This window comes from Zalophus californianus, chromosome 4, assembly GCF_009762305.2.
Source record: "Zalophus californianus isolate mZalCal1 chromosome 4, mZalCal1.pri.v2, whole genome shotgun sequence".
NCBI lineage: Eukaryota > Metazoa > Chordata > Mammalia > Carnivora > Otariidae > Zalophus > Zalophus californianus.
Genome location: NC_045598.1, coordinates 44044123 through 44063921, shown reverse-complemented (window position 1 = coordinate 44063921; position 19799 = coordinate 44044123). Strand labels below are relative to the sequence as shown.

The 19799-nt window shown below is 54.2% G+C and overlaps 1 protein-coding gene across 1 annotated transcript; it reads right to left on the bottom strand.

The window, feature by feature from the left end:
• Positions 1 to 1678: 1678 nt before the first annotated feature.
• TMEM61 (transmembrane protein 61) lies at positions 1679 to 11789 on the bottom strand. The gene is made up of 4 exons (XM_027625407.2): positions 11658 to 11789; positions 11182 to 11276; positions 7363 to 7712; positions 1679 to 2077 (listed from the first exon to the last, which is right to left on the bottom strand). The coding sequence occupies exons 2-4, from the start codon at positions 11194 to 11196 to the stop codon at positions 1798 to 1800; spliced, it is 645 nt and encodes a 214-aa protein (XP_027481208.2). The 5' UTR covers positions 11197 to 11276; positions 11658 to 11789; the 3' UTR covers positions 1679 to 1797.
• Positions 11790 to 19799: the final 8010 nt, after the last annotated feature.

Below are 19799 nucleotides of genomic sequence, written 5' to 3'. Positions count from 1 at the left end.
ACTTCTGCCCATCACTCTGGTCCCAGCCCCCATCATCTGTCTCCCTGAATGCTCTCTGCTTCTACCCTTGCCCCCTGCAGTCTCTTTTCAACCCAGATTCCAGGTCAGACCATGTCACTGCTCTGCTCAGAACCCTGGAAGGGCACCCAGAGACCTCAAAACAGCCTCCCAGGCCCTAGATAATGTGCCCTTGCCGCACACCCCATCCCCCCCAGCCCATCTCCCGCCCTGCCCCCTCTCACTCTACTCCGGCCCCCTGGCTCCGAGCTCTTCTCAGAACACAAGGCACCCCAAGGCCTTTGCACCTGCTTTTCCTTCTACCCGGAAAACTCTTCCTCCAGACATTTGCCTGCCCCCCTCCCGCTCCTCCTTCAAGCTTTTGTCCAAAGGGCATCTTCAGGTTGAGGCCTCCCTGCTCTGACGTCTAAAACCGCGGTACCCCTCCCCGCCCCGGGGTTCCGTCGTCCTTCCCGATTGATTTTTCTCCGTAGTACGCATCCCCATCTGTCATGCTAGATACACTATTTATTTGTCTCTTGTCTGTCTCCCACTATTGCCGGCTGGGGACTTTGTTTTGTTCACTGTTGTAACCCCAGGGGCTAGAAGGGGTAGGCTCTTGATTGATATTGGGGAATGGAGGGACGGACTGAAGTTCCAGAAGAGACGGAGGCCAGAGAGAGAAGCACAGGCAAGTTTGATTAAAGCCACCGGCTCTGGCGTTATTCTCTGTGATTTTACCCCTCTGAGGCTCAGTTTCCTCACCTGGTAAATGGGAACACCACCTGTAGCAGAGCATCCTGACAGCGTGAAACAACGAAGAGGCCTGCCCGGACGTACTGTCGGCCCTCAGGGAATGCCACCCTTATCCAGCTGACTGAGCCCCAGGACTTTGAATCTCTGCTTGCTGTGTGACCCTGGGAATGTTACTTCACCTCCCTGAGCTGACTTTCTCATCTGTGAATGGGGTGAGGTGGAAGTGAGGGATGCAGAATGTAGCTGGGCAGAGAACAGACATTTTCTGCCATTTTGGAAAGTAAGGCTAGGTAATGAGCTCCGTGTCACAGGAGGTATGGGAGCAGAGGCCAAATTTGCCCTCGGTGGAGGGGGGTGACTAACAAAATCGGACATCGCTGAGTACTCATAGACACCTGCCACTGGGCGAAGATGTGCATTTATCATTTGAAGCATTAGGACTGCGCCCGCAGGGCCCATGTGACCTCACAACACCAGCTGCTATCACCTCATGCAGTCCTCACAACTCAGCTCCTCGGGTAGGGGTTGGGGCCTTTGTCACTCCTGATTCCCCTTTTACATCTGCAGAAGCCAAGGCAGAGAGGCAGAAGCCAAGGCAGAGAGGCAAAGTCCCTTGTTCAAGGTCACTCAACTGGTACGGGGTGGACGCATGCCCAGGTGGTCTGAATTCAGAGCCCACATCCTTCCGATTCTAAACTCAGTGTGCGACCTCGGGCCCGTCCTGCCCCTGCCCCTGGGCCCCCACCTTCTCATCCGGACAACAGAGTCCCCCAGCTGACAGCCAGCACTAACGGCCAGCCGTCTGAGTGCACCGTCTTGGACATTCTGGCCCAGCTGGGCCCCTCAGGGCTGCAGCCCCACCATCGCGGACTATGGAAGAGCCACCTGGCCAGACCCAGGCACCGCCTAGCGTCACGAGAGAGAATGAAATGCATTTAATTGAAGCCGTTTGTTACACAGCAATAGGTCAATACGCGAGCATTCAGCAGCAAACATTTGTCGCGTGCCTCCCGTGTGCCAGGCCCTGCACTATACACCCCAAGCTCACCACCTGTCTCCAGCTCTGGGGTCTGCTGGGAGCCTTGAGCTTCCCCCACCTGCAGTCCGAGCTGGGCCTGTCTCTCCATAGATGCCACGCACCGCACCAATGATGCTCTCGTAGCTGGGCGGCGGCAGGGGGCGCTCGGTCCTGAGCAGGGCATCCCCAAAGGCACTGTCCTTCAGGCCTTCCTCCAGGGGGTCCATGGGCCGTGTCGGGGGCCCCTCGGCGAGTGGGCAGCACATGGCCTCCTCGTAAGTGGGGATGGCAGCCACCTCTGGGAGCCTACGAGACAGAAGAGCAGCTGTAGCAGGGGCGAGGGCGAAAGTGACTGTGTGCAGGGAAAGAGCAGGGAAGGCTGGGGCTGGGGAAGACTTCATGCCCAGGTCCAAACCCTGTGCGGGCCTCCCAGCGCCTCGGCTACACTCTTGGAGCTTGGCATGAGCCAGCCCTGGCAGCTTCAGCCCTTCCCCTCTGCCCTCCCTGCCCACGCCGTTAGCCGCCCACATATGCCCCTTGTACCTCCTCAGCTCTCTCTGCAGGGGAAATCCATCCCCGCTCAGCTAGAACCAGGCCCCCCTTGTCCTGTAAGACTCCTCTGCTGAGCTTCCTTGGCTGGTCCCTCCCCCAGCATAGCTCTCACTCCCTGCTCTGGGCTCCCAGAACACTCTCTCCCTATCACCGCACTGACCCCACCAGGGACTGAGCATCCAAGGCCTGAGGGCAGGGGTCTGGGGATGTTTGCTGAAAGACAGAGTGATGGTTCATAGGCACAAAGACTTCTAGCTTCTGGTAATATCCCTTACAAGATCCGGAGTTGTGGATGGTCAAGGAAGGATGGGAGACAATTCTCCTGCCCATCTGGACACTTGAGACCCCATATGATAAGCCTGCAGAGTGATTACCTACACTTGCATAACCCCAGAGATGGAGAGCTCAGTATCTACCAGGTCAACCACATCTATCTGTCAACAGCCTGGCTTTCCTGTGACGTGCCCTACCTCCAACAAATGAACTACCCTGCAGGGACTGAGGGCAGAGACCAGGTCCTGTGAGGCTTCTCGGACCAGGCTCCACGGGCTAGATTCCAAAAACAGGTTACCCGTATCCTAGCCACAACACTCTCAGAAGCCTGGTGGGTCACCTCTAGGGAGTTAGTGCTTCTTCCCTTCCCAGGACCCTGGCGGGTGGGAGTGTCACTGATCCTAAGTCTGGGCTGTTTCTGCTTTGGTGATGATGCTGCCGGATACAGGGGCCGACCATGTGATCCTGAAGGTCGCTTCCCACACCGAGTTAGGAGTCTGGGCGCTGGCTAGTTCAACTCTCTGCTCTGCCCCATTCTTGGTGGAAGATGGTGGGGTCAGTAACTCCATTAATCTGAGCCTCAGTTTCCCCATCTATAAAATGAGGACAATAATGGCACCTCTGTCACGGGACTAAATGAAGATTAATTGAGATGATATAGGGGAAGGGGCACTTAGCACACGCTCCATAAACAGAAGCCAATAACAAAATCTCAAAAGTCTCTGTGAGGAAGGGGCATGGGGGACAAAACTTGTCACAGATCTCCTGCACGGTAAGTGCCATACAGGCTCAGAGAGCCTGTCACTTGCCCATGCTCATCAGTCTGGAGCGGATGAGGAAGCAGTTCAATCCACACCAGGGGGTCTGCCTATCTAGATGGCAGGAGGCCAGGCCTGGGGGTCAGAAGAGGTGGTGGAGGGAACTTCACTCTCCGGGCTGGTGGGGGGCTGTGCCGGACACTGGCTGCTGCCCCTCATGGGAGCCCCCGTCACCCGCCGGGGGCCATGGCCCTTCTCTGGACAACGTGTCTTCTCAGCCCCAGGCAACCAAAACCCTCAGAGTGACCCCCTGGGGAGATGGGCTTGTCACAGACAGGGTCATGGTGGGGAGCCCAGGGCTGCCCCCCCAGCCTGTGTGCCAGCCTGATGGAGGGCACCAGCCAGAAGCCAAGCCTGGGCTCCCCGTCTAGTGCCAGTCACAGACAGGGTCCAGTCACAGTCACAGACAGGGTCATGGTGGGGAGCCCAGGGCTGCCCCCCCAGCCTGTGTGCCAGCCTGATGGAGGGCACCAGCCAGAAGCCAAGCCTGGGCTCCCCGTCTAGTGCCACTGCATGTTTCTCCCACTGACCCTCCTCCTCTGGAAGACAGCCCAGGAGCCCTGCAGCTGAGGAAGCTCCCAAGGGGTCTCATTCTCCTCTGAGCTCCCAGCATCCTTTGCACGTGAGGGCAGGCAAAGAATTTTGCTTCTGGAGGCCAGCAAGCTAGATTCTGTTGTTGTCTATTGTTGCATGACCTAGGCAGTGTTCACACGACCTCTCTGAGCCTCTTTCTCCTCATCTGTAAAATGGGGATAACAATTCCCCTTTAAAGATTCAGGGACAGGGAAAATGGAAAAAGCTCTGACAACACTCAGAAAAGGGTGGGTAATGCAGCTTCCAGAGCCCCATGTCCTCTGCCCTGCTCCCCTCCCAACCATACCCCTGCCTCTCCCTGTTTCTCCAAGCCCTGGAGATGCGACCCAGATGTGGGGTATGCCCGGGATCACCCGAGCAGGCAACAGCTGACTGGGCAGGGCACAGATGCCAGGTAAGCTCGGCCTACCGCAGAAAATTTGCTTACAGGGCAGACATGGAGTGGCCCTCATGCCATGTGCTGTGGCCTTAGTAACCAGCGGCACCCAGCCAGCCCCAAGTTCCATACCCGCAGTCCGGAGGCTTAGAACTTGGGGACCCCAAGACCCCATGCAGGGAGGCCATATCACACACACTTCCGGATGGAGGCTCCATTCATGGAATATTCTGGATACGGCGCCACTACTGTGGCAGGATCCCCAGGCACAGCAAGCTCCACCGAGGCTAGGGCCTGCCCTACTCCCTGGAGCCCCATGGGGGCAGGAAGCCTGGGCCCCGCGTTCCCTCTTCTACCCTTCAGCAGAGTCGGGCAACCACAGTAGGGAAAGGGACCAGGATGAACTACTATTTGCCCAGTGTGTAAGTTCCGTAATCTACGTCATGTCTGTGACAAGACTGGGGGCATGGCTCTCAGCCATTGTACAGACAAGGAAAGGTCACGCATCAACAAAACAGCAAAGCCCCAGCCCTGTCTAATTGCAAAGCTCAAGCCAACGGCACCTATCACCCTTATTCCCAACCCAAGCCCTAATCTGTCCACACCTTAGCTGTCTTGTCTGTAAAGTGGGCCTAATCCTTACGCTTATCTCCTACCGTTGAGGCTCAAATCATGTGAGTGGGCACCAGAGTGCCCGGCAAGCTATAAAGCACAGTCATGCCCAGCAGCAGAGCTAAAGTGTGCACGAACCTTGCAGGGCCTACACTTCCTCATCCATCACCTCATCCGAGCCTCTCAGCCATCTCAGGGGAAAGTTCTGTCACGGCCAGAAGACAGATGAGGAATCAGACACAGTTCAGAGAGTCCGAGTAACATGCTCAAGGACACACCGTTTATCGATGAAAGAGCAGATGCTGAAAGCCTCATGTCTGAATAGACAGGATTTTTCTGCTGGGCTCACTGAGGGTGGGGGCCCTGGGAGGCCTCCTGTCCAGCCGCCAGCAGAGTAGCCTCCCCATGGGGGCCTGAGACTGGCCTCACAAAGCAGCAGGGCCGAGCGATGTCAGCTTCAGGGACAAGAAAGTCATTCACCGACGCAGCCTCCCCGACATCTGGCCATCCTCGGTCTGGACCTATGACTTGGGTCTCCCGACCTGATGGGCCATGAGCACCCTCCAGGGTGGGCTTCTCCCTGGCCCTGCTGGGAATGAAGGCCAACTGGCCCCACGTGACACACACACTGTGGCCCCAACCCTGTTGAGTCAACATGCTTGTGTGTACAGACAACACCCACCCCAAGCGGTCAGGCCAGGCTGGGCGAGGAGGGACAGGCTGGAGTCCAGGGCACCCTGAGGGCTGGCCTGGTTCCAGTCAACCACTAACTCGCTGTGTGACCAGGTAGATGTTCGGTCTCTGTGAGACCCAGGCTTTTCAGCGGAGAAGTGAGGGGATTGGCTGGAGAGTCCCCGAGGCCTTGCCCTTCCCTCTAACAGTTGGGTCAAACCAAGGCCAGACCATTGTACCAAGTGGCCCCTGGTGAATACTCTATTGTCTCTGACCTCGGGGAGTCACAGGCCAGTAGCGGGAAGAATTTGTTACATTCTTTAACTCAGAATACATTTTCCCCTCTCCCCAAGGGGAAAAGGGTGTCCAGGTTCCAGGCCAGCTCACTAATGTCTGGCTTAGCCCCTAACACCCCAAAACCCAGTGACTGCAGGCTGGGGTGGGAGAAGGCCAGCTCTGCAGCCAGCAGGCTTGGCCACTTGCTAGCTGGATATTCCTCACCTTCTTCTTCTGTAAATGATAACAGTGATTTTTACATTGCAGGCAGACAGGACTGGAATTGTATGCAGGCCCTGGATATGTAGGCACAGCCCATACTTGACTGAATGAATAAGTATGTAACAAGTAGGCACTGTAACACATGCGTCCACCACAGGGCAAAAAGTGGGTTCTTGGCATCCTGGTGATACTCCGTTTATGTCTACAATACAGATATACATACAGAGCAGTGTATCTGTGGCATGAACGTTTCATGGCAGGGGTAGGGGATGAAGAAAAAAAATGCCCAAAAAGGCTCCTTAGCGGGAGCAATAATTTTTAAAAGGTTGAGATATATGGTCTTAATGCAAGATTTTGTCTCCACCCCCATCCTGCCCCCGAGCCTTTGCACAGGCTCTCCTGCCTGCCTAAACCTCCTCTCTCTACCTTATCCACTTGAGGAAAAGTTACATTTACTGTGCATCTACTGTGTGCCAGGGGCTGGGCTAAGTTCTGCATCTGCATGTCCGCTAAGCTAGGGAGCAGTGAGAGTGCAGACTCTGGGTTTAGGTCCTGACTGTGACGTGTACTAGCTGGGTGTCCTTGGGCAAGTCAGTTCGTGTTTGGGTGCTTCAGTGTTCTCATCTATAAATGGGGTACAGGACCCACTTCAGAGAACTGCTGTAAATACAAAATGAGTAAATATATGCAAAGCACCTAGAACAGTGTCCAGCACATGGGTGAATACAGGTGTTTGCTATTATTGTGCTGTTCTCTGTCTTACTTCAGATGAGTAACTTGAGGCTCAGTAAGGTCGCACGATCTACTTTTCTACTTGCTAGTTAGTGACAGAACCAGGAGAGGATCCCAGTAGGTTTGACCTCTGGGCCTGGGCTCTTAACCTCTTTGGTCCTCTGCCCCATACCATGCTAAGCTCAACTGCCACCTCCTCCAGGAAGCCTTTCTGGATTTCTCCACATCTCCAGAGGACCATGCCTGCCCCTCTCTGACAGCTCTAACTACCTTGGTTGTTAAAGTCTGTCAAAGGGCTTTAAACTCCTCCAAGACAGAGCTGATCAGCCTCCAAATCCCCAGCACATAGGCCAGGCCTGGTCCAGAGGAAAAACCCCATGAGAATTTGCTACACAAAGGCCTGATTGCGTGACAGTGCCTTATGCACCAACCCCCACCCATCACCTCCACCCTGCCCTGCTGACCTGTAGCTCTCCTTCTCCGAGGGCTCTGCAGTGAGGTAGTACAGGTCTCTGGAGAGGTGACATGGGTCCCACCGGGGAGGCCCCCGGGTGCTGGCCTTGACGTACCACAGCAGGCCCAAGAGTAGTAGCAGGCCTCCTGCACCGCAGCAGAAGAAGCTGACCGGCCTGAGCAGGGGCCTGGGGGCCTCAGGCATGGGGTGCCCAGTGGGTGGGGCTGGCTGGCCGGGCCAGGGCCCTGCCTCTCCTTCACTCCACCAAGCGAAGCAGAGTGTCCCAGCTACCAGAAGCACCATGCCGCTGACCGTCATGCAGTAGCGCAGAGCGGAGGCCCCTCGGCTCGCGTCACACGTCTGAATACAGAGAAGGGGAGAGAGGAGAAAATGGGCCATGACAGAGGCCTGCTGCGGGACTGGAGACCCCGGTCTCAGCCCTCCCCTGCCTGTCTGAGATCACTGTGTAACCCTGGAGAGGTCATTTGACTCCTCTGTGCCTCTGTTTTCCTCATCTGTAAAAGAGATGATACTCCCAACTCTGCAGGGCTGTTTCAGAGGTCACCAAAAACGTGTCCCAAGTTCTGAGCACCATGCCTGGCACCCAGCTGGAGCTCAGTAAGTGTGGCCCTGTTCACTCCGGGAGCCCCCCCAGGCCTCACAGGCCCCATCAGCCTCGTGCATATGGCTCCCTGCCGCCCCGCCCCCACCCCTGCCGGCCCGTCTGCTACAGGCTGGGAGGGACCAGCAGGCACACTTGTTGGACCCACCAGGCCTTCCACGGGTGGGACCTGCTGGTTATGCAGTGGCTCGCTTCCCCCGGTCACAATCCTGAGAGAGGGCCATACTTCCCTCCAGCTGGCAGAGGAAGGCACAGACCCAGGGCAGGTAAAGGAGCAGATGTGGAAGAGGGCACTGAGGAGCCCCAAGTTGACATCCACGACAGGTAGCCCCTTTGTGCAAAAAGGTGTCCACCCTGGCCTTACTTATAAGGGTCCTAATTTGGAGGAAGCCTAAACAAATGTCCAACTACAGGAACAGGGTGAGTAAAGCATGGCATACCCTCTGGATAGAATATCAATAAGCCGTTTGAGAAAACAAGCTCAGCGCCAATGTTGAACAACTAGGGGGAAAATGCAGATATCTTCCTTTTTTCGGCTTAGTATACCAAATTATGCATGGTGGGTTATCGCCATCAGGGAAAGAAAAAATGCACAGGAAAAACACACACTGGGAGGAAATCTGACCCCAGATCCATGTTGTCCCCAAAGCCAACCTCTACGCCATTGTACGCGCTGTTCTCTCAGTCTGGTAATCTGCCATTATCTTCCCTCAAGGCTCAGCTTGGCCCTCACCCAAGAAGCCTCCACTTAAACACCAAGTCCCCGGGGCCTTCCTGGATCACCGCACTTCTCTGTCTGGGTTTAACTTCTCCTTTGCTTGTGTTCCCCACCAGACAGTGAGCGCCCTGAGGACAGGGTCCACATTGGCCCCGTTCACAGCTATAGTCCCCAGTGCCTAGCACATAGTAGCAGCTCAATACACATTTGCTGAAGAAATTCCCTTAAGTGAGGGAAAGTATTACTGGGTAAACACCTGCTATGTGAAAAGCCTCCCTCCCAGCTGAGAGGAGGGAGGGAACACAGGATCCCAGCGGCCCCAGCACCCAGCCACAAAGTGGAGGCCTGCCTTTGGTCCCCACTCTGCAGCTCTGGGGTAAGCTTACCAACTGCCCCGGGGCCTGTTTCCTTTCCCTTATAAAGGGCAGGTTCTTTAGCAGGCCTCTAGGAGACGTTAAAGAGACACCGTCTCCTCTTGCAAAATCTGCATCAGTGAAGCTGGGGACTGGGGAACTCACAGACCCTAGACTTCGGTGATCAGGAATACCTGCCGAATGGGGGCTCACCCAGCCAAGTGTGCTGCGCCCAAATGATGCCCTGCTGTGCAGCCATTCAAAGGTGCGATCCTGGGGGAGCCGAGGGTCCTAGTAAAATGTTCAAGATCTAACAGGCAAAGGGGTGCCCGGACGGCTCAGTCAATTAGGAGGCTGGCTCTTGGTTTTGGCTCAGGTCATGATCCCGGGGTCCTAGGATGGAGCCCACGTTGGACTCTGCACTCAACGGGGAGTCTGCTTGAGATTCCCTCTCCTTCTCCCTCTCTCTCTCCCCCCACTTGTATTCTTTCTCTCTCTAAAATAAATAAATAAATCTTAAAAAAAAAAAGATCTAGTAGGTGAAGCTTTAGACTTCAAAAGGGCAGGTTCCCAAATGTGTTTAAAAGCACACGTGTGTAGGTGTGAGAGAAAAAGAGAATGTATACATGTAACAGGGGTGCTCTAGGCGTGGACCCCAAATCTTTCTGAGCCCCCAGGCCACCAGAAGCATATAGAAAAATGCCATCCGTAAATTACCTGCTGTTCTCTTCCTGTGAATCTGTCTACGGGGCAAGGGCCTCCCATCTCCAGCTCAAAGCATTTGTGGTGGGGGAGAAAAAGAACCTGACTATTCCCTGTCCAAAGCTACACAGCTAGGAGAGGCTATCAAGAGGGAAAGCTGCAGAAATCCGCTTGGAAAAACAATTTAGAAACTCGCAGCAAATCCGTAACAGTTAATAAGCCCTCGCCAGTATATTGTGGCACCCCTTCACACTCCCCACAACTGAGGTGGGTGGTCAGGGCAGGGAAAGAAATTCCTGCTTTACAAACGAGGAGACCTAGCCCAGAAAGGCGAAGGACCTGGCCCCAAGCCAGGAACTGCTGTGCTTCTCAACACTTGAAGAACTTGCTCCTGTACAAGGTAATTTAAGATGCTTTTAAGCTTCTAAAAAAAAAGCAGTAGTTGTGCATTTTGGGGGGGGAGAGAGAAAACCGCAGAAGAGAATAAAAACGCAAAATATGAATCATCATTAACTCTGCCCTTCAGAGATGAAGACGGTCTGCAGGTGGGATTTCCCTTTCCATTTCTCCCTTGGCCTACACACATGAGGATGGCGGCAAGCAGACATGTACTGGGCATTGACATGGGCTGCGCACTTTACAGGTGGCCCCTGACTTAATCCTCACAACGGCATTATGGAGCTTCGAGGGTCACAGCTTGCCTGAGATCAGTGCCAAACCTGAACCCAGTCCTGGGGGCCTGGGGACCTTGCCCTTGGGAGCCCTTTGTCCCCATCCAGGACCTTCATTTCACAGCTCCCCCCTTCAAGACCCAGTCCAAACACCAACCATCTCCTCCCAGAAGCCTATCTGCTGCTGCCACCCCCACCTCCCACCAGCCAGAAGAGGCCCTTCCCTGCACCAGATTTGTCACTCCCTCTAACTATGGCCAAGCTCTGTAACCTTGAAGCTTCTCAGCATCCCCGAGCTCAAATTCTGCTTGGCAGGGAAAAGCAAGTTATAAAGTTGAGGTGGCAGGATGGCAAGCTGTAAGTGAAGCATGGTGACACAGAGCTGGACAAGGATGGACCCTGGCTCTGACACTGGGCAATTTACCTAACTTCTCCACGCCTCAGCTCCCTCCTCTGTAAAATGGGCACGATCACACTGTCTATGTTACCAACAAGAGAACTCCAGGTGCCACTTTTCTGTAAGAACTAAACCAGCTGGACAGGAAGTGGTCCGAACCATCCCAATCAACTACCGGGTAAACTGAGGCCCTGACTGCCGTGCCCAAGGCCACCCAGGGAGTTAGAACACAGGAAGAGACGTGGGTGTCCACTCTCCACGGGCAAGTCGCCCTAGTCAAGGTGAAGAGAAGGGGTCCAGGCGGGATCGGCGTTAGGAGAAGCCTGGACGCTCTGGAAGGAGGGAGAGAAGTAAGCTTACACCCACCTTGGAGGAAGCCATCGGGTGGCAGGTGGTCAGGCGTGGTTCAGGCGCGGAGACCTGAGAGCGGCCGCGATCCTGGGGACGGCTGTCCCTCGGGTCTACAGGAGGCGCAACGGCGTTAGGGAGGCAGCCCTAGCGGCGGTCCCCTAGCCCGGCTTTCCGCGTCCCCCAAAGGTTCCAAGTTCCGGCTCTCGCTCTCGTCCAGGGGTGTCCGAATGCCCCCGACCCGCAGCCGCCGGGCGTCCGGCCCGCTCCCGCCGCCAGCGAGGCGGCGCAGAGAGGTGCCCAGCCCGCCGCACCCCAGGCGCGCGCCCCCCGGGGGCTGCGATCCCTGCAAGGCCTCTGTGAGCTGCGGGGCCGCTCCGGGGGCGCCGAGGGGCGTGCGGAGCCCGGCTTCGCCCTCCGCCCCCGCGCGGCCGCCAGCCCGGGACCCCTGCGCTCGCGCTTCCGATCATACGGGGGGACGCCGCCCGCCCCACCTTTCCTCCGATCCGGGTCCTCGCGCGCCGTCGGTCCGGCGGAGACTCCCTGCCAGCCGGGGTCAGAGCTCCAGGGGCCGAGCCGTCGGCCCCGCCCGACCTTAAAGCGACCGCGCGAACGGGGAGGGCGGGGTTAGGGTGTCCCGGCCCCGGAGCGTGTGGCAACCGTCGGGAGCGGGCTGTCCTCGAGGCTGTCCGCACCCCACCCCCTCTGGGCTACTCCACGGGGGCAGGCTTGGGAGCTGAGAGAGACTCGGTGGGAGAGGGCTCTAGGAGTGCTGAGCCCATGCCTCCTCGCTCCCATTTCACAGGAAGGGAAACTGAGGCCCAAAGAGGCCTTCCATACTTCCTGGAAGTAACTGGGTTTTGCTTCTCAGGGCACTCACTCTGAGAGCACGACCTACCTCCGGGACCTCACATCCTGAGGAGGAAGGCAGAAGTAATGGCTGGACATGGATGGAACTGGAGGGGATTATGCTAAGTGAAATAAGTCCCGCCGAGAAAGACAATTATCACGTGGTTTCACTTATTTGTGGAACAGAAGGAAGAGCAGGGAGGACATGAGGGGAAGGAAGGGGAAACTGAAGGCGGCGGTCTCCAGTCGCTTGAGGTTCTCTCTCCTCCCTCTCTCCGTCCTCCCACTCGCATTCTCTCTCTCTCTGAAATGAATAAATAACTCTTTAAAAAAAGAGTGAAGGTGAAGGTGAAGCTTCTAAAGGTGAAGATTTAAACTTCAAAAGGGCAGGTTCCCAAATGTGTTTAAAAGCACGCGTGTGTAGGTGTGAGAGAAAAAGAGAATGTATACATGTAACAGGGGTGCTCTAGGCGTGGACCCCAAATCTTTCTGAGCCCCCAGGCCACCACCGCTGGTGGGGTGGGGGGTGGGGGAGGAAACCGGAGGGGGAGACGAACCATGAGAGACGATGGACTCTGAGAAACAAACGGAGGGTTCTAGAGGGGAGGGGGTGGGGGTGGGTTAGCCCGGTGATGGGTATTAAGGAGGGCACGTACTGCGTGGAGCACTGGGTGTTATACGCAAACGATGAATCATGGAACACTGCATCCAAAACTAATGATGTGCTGTATGGTGACTAACATAACATAATAAAAAAAAAAAGAAAAAGAAATAATGGCCAGCTTGTAAGTGCTTCCCCCAGCGCAGGCAGGAGTTTGCTACCCCAGGCCTGAGAGGGAGAGGGAGAGGCCGGGGACAGTGGGGCTTGGGAGCAGGGCCTCCCACCTGCTGTGTGACCTCACCCCTCTGAACCTTCTTCCTCCTGTGTCAAAGGAGGGCTCATGGTTCCATCTCACAAGTCTTCCAGGACTGAATGAGTTAAGCGGAGCAGGGTAAATGCTAGGCCATGTAGCAAGTGCAGGCTAAAGACAGTTTGGGGGAACAGGTGATTTAGTAGTCTGAAGGAAGGGTGAGCGGTGCAGGAGTTTGCAGGGTCTCCTATGGGAAGACATCTGAGCTATCCCAGAACGTGGGGAATGGGGCGTAGCATCCAGGCTGAAGGAACAGCATGTGCAAAGCTGGACAAAGTCACAGGTTGGTTAAAGCTTCACAAGATCCATGTAGGTCAAAAAGGAGCCCGTTCCTGGATGAGCTGGGGTCTGGGTTTTGTTTCTGTCCTTTCCCTCTGCTCCAGCAAGCCAGGGAGCTGGGCCAGATTCCCTCTGCCACAGCTAAGGACTCCCCACTAAGCTGGTGGTGACCAACTGTCCTCCCTGCCCAGGGACACAGAAGGTCAGAGCAGCCTGTCCAGTTGAGATCTAAAGCTCAGAGAGGGGAAACACTGCCTCAGAGTCACGGAGCAGGTCGGCGGCAGGGCCCAGGCACCCGATTCCTAAACTCCTTGTTTCCGGGGAAACATGCCATCCAAGAGCCTTAGTGCTCTCTGAGCTCAGCCTCCTCTGACTGGTGGGGTCCTTTTCATCCTGGCTGCGTGAGTCTGGGGAAACCGAGGCTCAGAGAAGCCTGTATAAATGCAGAGTTCAGAATCTCCGAGCTGAGACAGGAACCAGACAGACCTCAAACCAGGACCTCCTACAGCTTTGCTGTTCTCGATCTGGAAGTGGGGACAAACCCATGGGGACCAGAGGCCACCAGCAGCCCGCTTGGTGCCCTCGTGGACTTGCTGGGGTGGGGGGAAGAGGGGGAAGCTGGAGGCCGTGAAACTGCCCAGCTGACACTCCTGCAAGGGCAGGCATCCATGCAGGGCATGCACCCCTCACTGATCAGGACCCAACTGCCCAGCTACCCCTTTGCCAGTAGGCCCAGGGACTAGTCACAGGTTGGTGAGGTGGAGGTCCCTGCCTGGGCACACCCCTGTCCCTGCTTAAACCTGAGTCCCCTGGCCCCGGCTGGATACCCAAGCCCTGGAGTTGGGCGGGTTGTGGCTTCCATCCCCGATTCAGCCACCCCCCAGGCGGGAAGACCTGGGCCACATCCTTCTCTTGAAGCTGCTGTTCCTTTATCTCTAAAGTGGAGAGCACGGCACCTGCTTCCCAGGGTCACCATGAGGGTCAGTTAAGACCTTATCCACAAGAAGCTGGCCTCAGTGCACTCTCGCGTGGCAGCAAGGCTCTATTTGTGAATCTCCCCTAGCCGATGGTGACCTCCCCAAGGGCAGGGACCAGATGTGGCTTGGCTCAGGACCCAGCCAGACCCAGCACAGCTGGGACCAGAGGGGGCTGGGACTGGACACTAACTGGAACCCAGGGATCTGGCCCCGTTCTGCCTCTGTCTTCCTCTTTCTCCCGTGGTCCCAGAAGTTCTGGTCCCAGCCCCGGGGGTCTGCCAGGGTGCCCGGGCACCGTGGTGGGCCCCACAGACTTGGCGCGCACGTAGACCCTTCTTGAACAAGCAACCTCACACTTTCCCTGGCACCAGCGGAGTGACTCACAGGAGAAAATCGGTCACCAGCCTCTGCGTCAAGGGGATGGAGAAGGGGGCTACCACTTGTACCCACTTACTACCTGTCGCCAACCATCTGCCTTCCCCAGTTGGCTGTCGCCTCAGCTAAGTCCTTGAGGCTGAGTGAGAATGCCCTGCCCAGCGTTGCATAGCTAGTAAATGGGGGGAGACGGGTGGGGAGAGGAGGTGCTGAAACCCACATGGGTCTGAATCTTCCAGACGCATAGGCACTTTTCCACTTTGGCCATACTGTCCCCTCCTCAGTTCCCGCCAGGCTGCTACTACCACCTCTCCCTGGCCTCTCTGCCCCCAGACTATCTGCCCTTCGTGCTACACCAGCCTGAGCTTCCAGACCAGCACCCCGAGCAGCCCCTCACCCACCTAAGACTTCCAGCGCTTTCCGTTCCCCTCAGAATAACAACCCCAGGTGCTAAGTGTCCACCTCCCAGCTTCATTTCCTGTGCTCCCCTTCGGCCACACTCTTGAATTCACGATCCAGTGTGTTCCAAGCACAGCGCCACACCTTTGCTGCACCCGGTGAGCTCACACACTTCCCTTAAGACACAAGTCACAAGTCACCTTCTCTGGGTGACTCTTCCTCAGTATGTCAAAGCAGAACTATCTAGTCCCCCTCCCAAGCTCCCACCGGACTTTACAGCCCCTTCCACCATAGCCCTGAGCACACCTAACACATAAAACCAGGTGCCTTTCCTTCTTCTTTTCCAATAAAAAGTAGCTGGACATTGCAGAGAGTTTAGAATATGTCAATATGTCAAAAGAAATCAGAATATCCCCCCTCACAGATGCGGTACAGCATCCAGCCCTGTAAATGAAGACAAACATTTCCCCGGAATGCAGCATCATCTGCACAGTTCCGCCCACTCCCTCACCCGGCCCCTCCCACTCCCCCCTTTGCAAGCCAGGTTGCTCTGGGATCCATGGTCCCAAGACACATTTGGATAAGCAACGAGAAATAAGCACTGGAATCAGACAGGCTTCTTAGGGGTGTTACGAGGATTAAAGGAGTTAATATATACTGTTCCTAGCAATGGTGCTTGGCTCATAGTGTTAGTAATATTGGCTATTATTATTATTATTTTATTATCTGTAAATAAAGAAGCAATGAGAGATCCAGGATCTTCTTGGAAGAGCATCCTCCCTCCTTCCTCCACCTCCTGCTTCTAGGACAGAGGTCCAGCATCCTTTTCCAAGATCACCACCTAGAGACAACCAGCCACTGTAACATTTTGACATAACTCTTTTCCAAAAGGGCACATTTTACAAAAATCTGATCATGCCCCATTGCAAACCATTTTGATAGGCTTTTATTTTTATTTAACACAATCTCTCATGGATATCTTTCCATATCTTACGGCATTCTAATTATTTGCTTACATATCCAGCTGACCTATGGACAGGATCTTGTGGGCAGGTATGGACATCTCATGTCCATCTCCACACTCTCATCCCCGTGCCCTCTCGAGGCTGGCACACCATAAGCCCACTGTGAATGGATGCCATGAACAGTACGGGACGTGCAATGGTGGGTTCTGTTGACTGCCTAGGAGCACAGTACATTTCCATAGGGAGGGAAGAAGACTCATGGGGAATGGGGACATCCCAGGTTCTGCCAACAATGTCCCCACAGCCAGTCAAGGCCAAGGAGTAGGAATATCTTTAAAGGACAGTCTCTCAGCACATTCCTTAATGCCAAAGAGCAACGGGAGTCTGAGGTTTGGCTTCATGAAAGAGGGGGGGTTTAGATCAGTGTTCTCAACTCAGGGCAATTTTGCCCACTCTTATTCCTCAAAGGACATTTGACAATGTATGGAGATATTTTTGGTTTCAGCACTGTGGTGCGCAGGGGGGCATTGCTGGCCCCCAGGGTGTAGAGGCCAGGGGATGCTGCTAAACATCCTGCAACAAATGATGATCTGTCCCAGGTGTCGAGCACCAAGATTAAGAAACCCTGGTTGAGACTATCTAGGTTAGGCTTTGGAGACTGCTTTGTTCAACGGATTTCAGACAATGTTCCACAGAGAGAAGGAAAAATAAATAAATGTGGATATATAATATAAAGAAATATGAGGGAGAATAAACCTGAGATTCCAGAAAGTCAGCTCTCTTCTCTGTGCCTTAGAAAAGTCTCTGCAGTTCTAACGCGTAACTTCTAAAGCCCGCCTACCAGAGCGTCCCTCTCGGGCATGAAGAGCAGAAAGAGGGGAGCAGGCAGGGGCCCTGGCCCCACCCCCAGCCAGTCAGAGCAGGGGCCCTTTGTGCCAGGTTTTGCTACTAGGGTTCTGAGTCAGTTTTCCTTTTGGGGGAGAAACCCCGGAGGTGGGGGATGGGTGGAGAAAGGGTTTGAAAACCACTGATCTGCTTTGATCTCTATTTTATAGGCCTGGAAAAGGAAAGTGAGTTTCCTGAAGTCACACAACAAATCTGAAGTTAAACAGGAACCCAGGCACAGACTCCTTATGCCCAGAGCCTCTTTTACCAGCCTCTTAGCCACTAGATAGAATCACCGATGCCCTGGGCTAGGAATCAGGCCCTTGGGGGGCGGATGGTGGGGGGCGGGCAGACAGGAGTTGGTAAGCCATGTCCCACAGATCTGGCTCACTGTCTGTTTTTGTATGGCCTAGAATTAAGAACGGTTTGTATACTTTTTAGTGGCTGAAAAAAAACAAAGGAAGAATATTTCATGATGCGTGAAAAGCTTACAAAATTCACATTTTAATGTCCACAAATAAAGTTTTCTTGGAACACGGGCATGCTCGTTCTTGACATGGAACTTTTGCACGACAGCGTTAGAATTAAGTATGGTCACAGCAACCATAGGGCCCCTAAAGCCTCAAATATTAACTTCTGGGCCTTTACAGAAAATATTTGCCATCCCCAGCTCAGGCTTCTGGCTCAGCCCTGCCACGAATGTGCTGTGCAGTCCTGGGCCGGAGACAGCATCTCTCTGGGCCTCCTCACTTTAAAATGGGGATAAAACGTCTCCCCATAGATGGGTGTTATATTTGTTTTGGTTGTTGACAGCATCCTGTTCCTGGTGACTGAGGACCCGGGGCCCCCTTTTCTCTCTGGTTGCAGCCAGGGACTGCTCTCCACTCCCCGGGTCCCTGTCTGGTCCCGCCCTGGGGCTCCCTCCACCTCAGCCGTGGACAACCTCCCTCAAGTGGACAACCTCCCTCAAGTGGACAACCTCCCTCAAGCCAAATCGGCCTCACACTTTGAATCTCCTTGACCGCCTTTTCTGCTATAGTGGGAGAAAACCCTGCTTTTGAAGGGCTCCTGTGATTAGATAAGGCTCACCCATCTCTGTCTTTTTTTTTTTAAAGATTTTATTTATTTATTTGAGAGAGAGAATGAGAGAGAGAGAGCACGAGAGGGAAGAGGGTCAGAGGGAGAAGCAGACTCCCTGTGGAGCAGGGAGCCCGATGCAGGACTCGATCCCGGGACTCCAGGATCATGACCTGAGCCGAAGGCAGTCGCTTAACCCACTGAGCCACCCAGGGGCCCCTCACCCATCTCTGTCTTAAGGTCCCTGATTAGTAGTCTTTTTTTAAAGATTTTATTTACTTATTTCACAGAGAGAGACACAGGGAGAGAGGGAACACAAGCAGGGGGAGTGGGAGAGGGAGAAGCAGGCTTCCCGCCGAGCAGGGAGCCCGATGCAGGGCTCCATCCCAGGACCCTGGGATCATGACTTGAGCTGAGGGCAGCCGCTTAACCATCTGAGCCCCCCAGGCGCCCCCTGATTAGTAATCTTAGTTACATCTCCCAAATCTCCCCGGCCATGTAACCATAGGGCAAAGGTCATGAGGGCCACCTGAGAATTCTGCCCATCACAGGCGCTGTGCGGGGAGACACGGCACGTGTGTTGTAAACACTGTCCATACAGGCTCATGCCTTCTGGCCTGCTGCTGAGCACAGAGGCCGCCCACACGGAGAGACAGTGCTCACCAGGAGCTCGGACACAAGGCCGACCGTGAGCAGAGCTTGCCTCTGAGTACCCCAGGATTTCTCGGTGGACCAACAGGGAGGCTTCGTCAAGGTGGCTTCTGAGCTGGGTTGTGATATAGGTAGGATTTTAGCAGGCATGGAAAGGCCTGGGGGTAGCAGGACCACTTGCTCAAGGCACGACGCAGATTACCAGGGTTATCTCATTCTTATGTTGACAACGGACATATTTTTAAGTTTTTGGATAAAGCAGCCTGTTAAAGATTACAGCCAAATACAAGGTATCATCGGTTGACCACCTACCAAATGCTTGACTATGTTACTGACATTGTATACTTAGGTCATAATCCTCAAAGGGCCCTACATGGTAGGAATTTTTTTTCACAGCTTTATGATGATATAATTCATATACCATAAAACTTACCCTTCTAAGTGTACGATTCAGTGGCTTTTAGTATATGCACAGAGTTGTGTGTCCATCACCATAACCAATTTTGGGACATTTTCATTATCCTCAAAAGAAACCCTGTGCCCCTTAACATCACACTCTACTTTCTCCATACCCCCGGCCCTAGGGCAACCACAGATCTCCTTTCTGTCTCCATGGTTCTGCCTACTCTGGACATTCCATGTACATAGAAACATCTGTGTGGTCTTACGTGATGACTTCTTTCATTTTCGTGATGTTTTCAAGGTCCGTGCTGTTGACGTGTAGCAGTAACTCGTTGCTACCAAATATTGCCAAATATTCCATTATCTGGATATATCACATTTTGTTTCCCTGTTCATCGGTTGATGGACATTTGGGTTGTTTCTACTTTTTGGCTCTTATGAATACAGCTGCTGTGAACATTCATGGGCGAATTTTTGTGTGGACATATGTTTTCACTTCCCTCAGGTATACGACCAGGAGCAGGCTTGCTGGATCATATGGTAACTCTCTACTTAACCAACGGAGGATAAAGGAGGAATTTGTATCTCCACTTTCGTTGAGGAAACTGAGGTTCAGGGAAATTAAAACAGCCACCCAAGATCAGAGAACAAAGCAGGTTTAAACTCAGGTCCATCCAACATCAAAGCTCTATACTTTCTGCCTTTATAAATATACAAAATAGTACAGAGGTCTCTGAACCATTCCCCTTTAAAATAATAATTTCTTTTTTAAAAAAGATTTTATTTATTTATTTGACAGAGAGAACGAGACAGTGAGAGAGGGAACACAAGCAGAGGGAGTGGGAGAGGGAGAAGCAGGCCTCCCG

Coding starts and splice junctions, on each gene's coding strand:
- TMEM61 (XM_027625407.2), bottom strand. Junction 2,078..7,362: donor TCGGAGAAGGAGAGCTACAG/GTCAGCAGGGCA, acceptor TCTGTCTCGTAG/GCTCCCAGAGGTGGCTGCCA.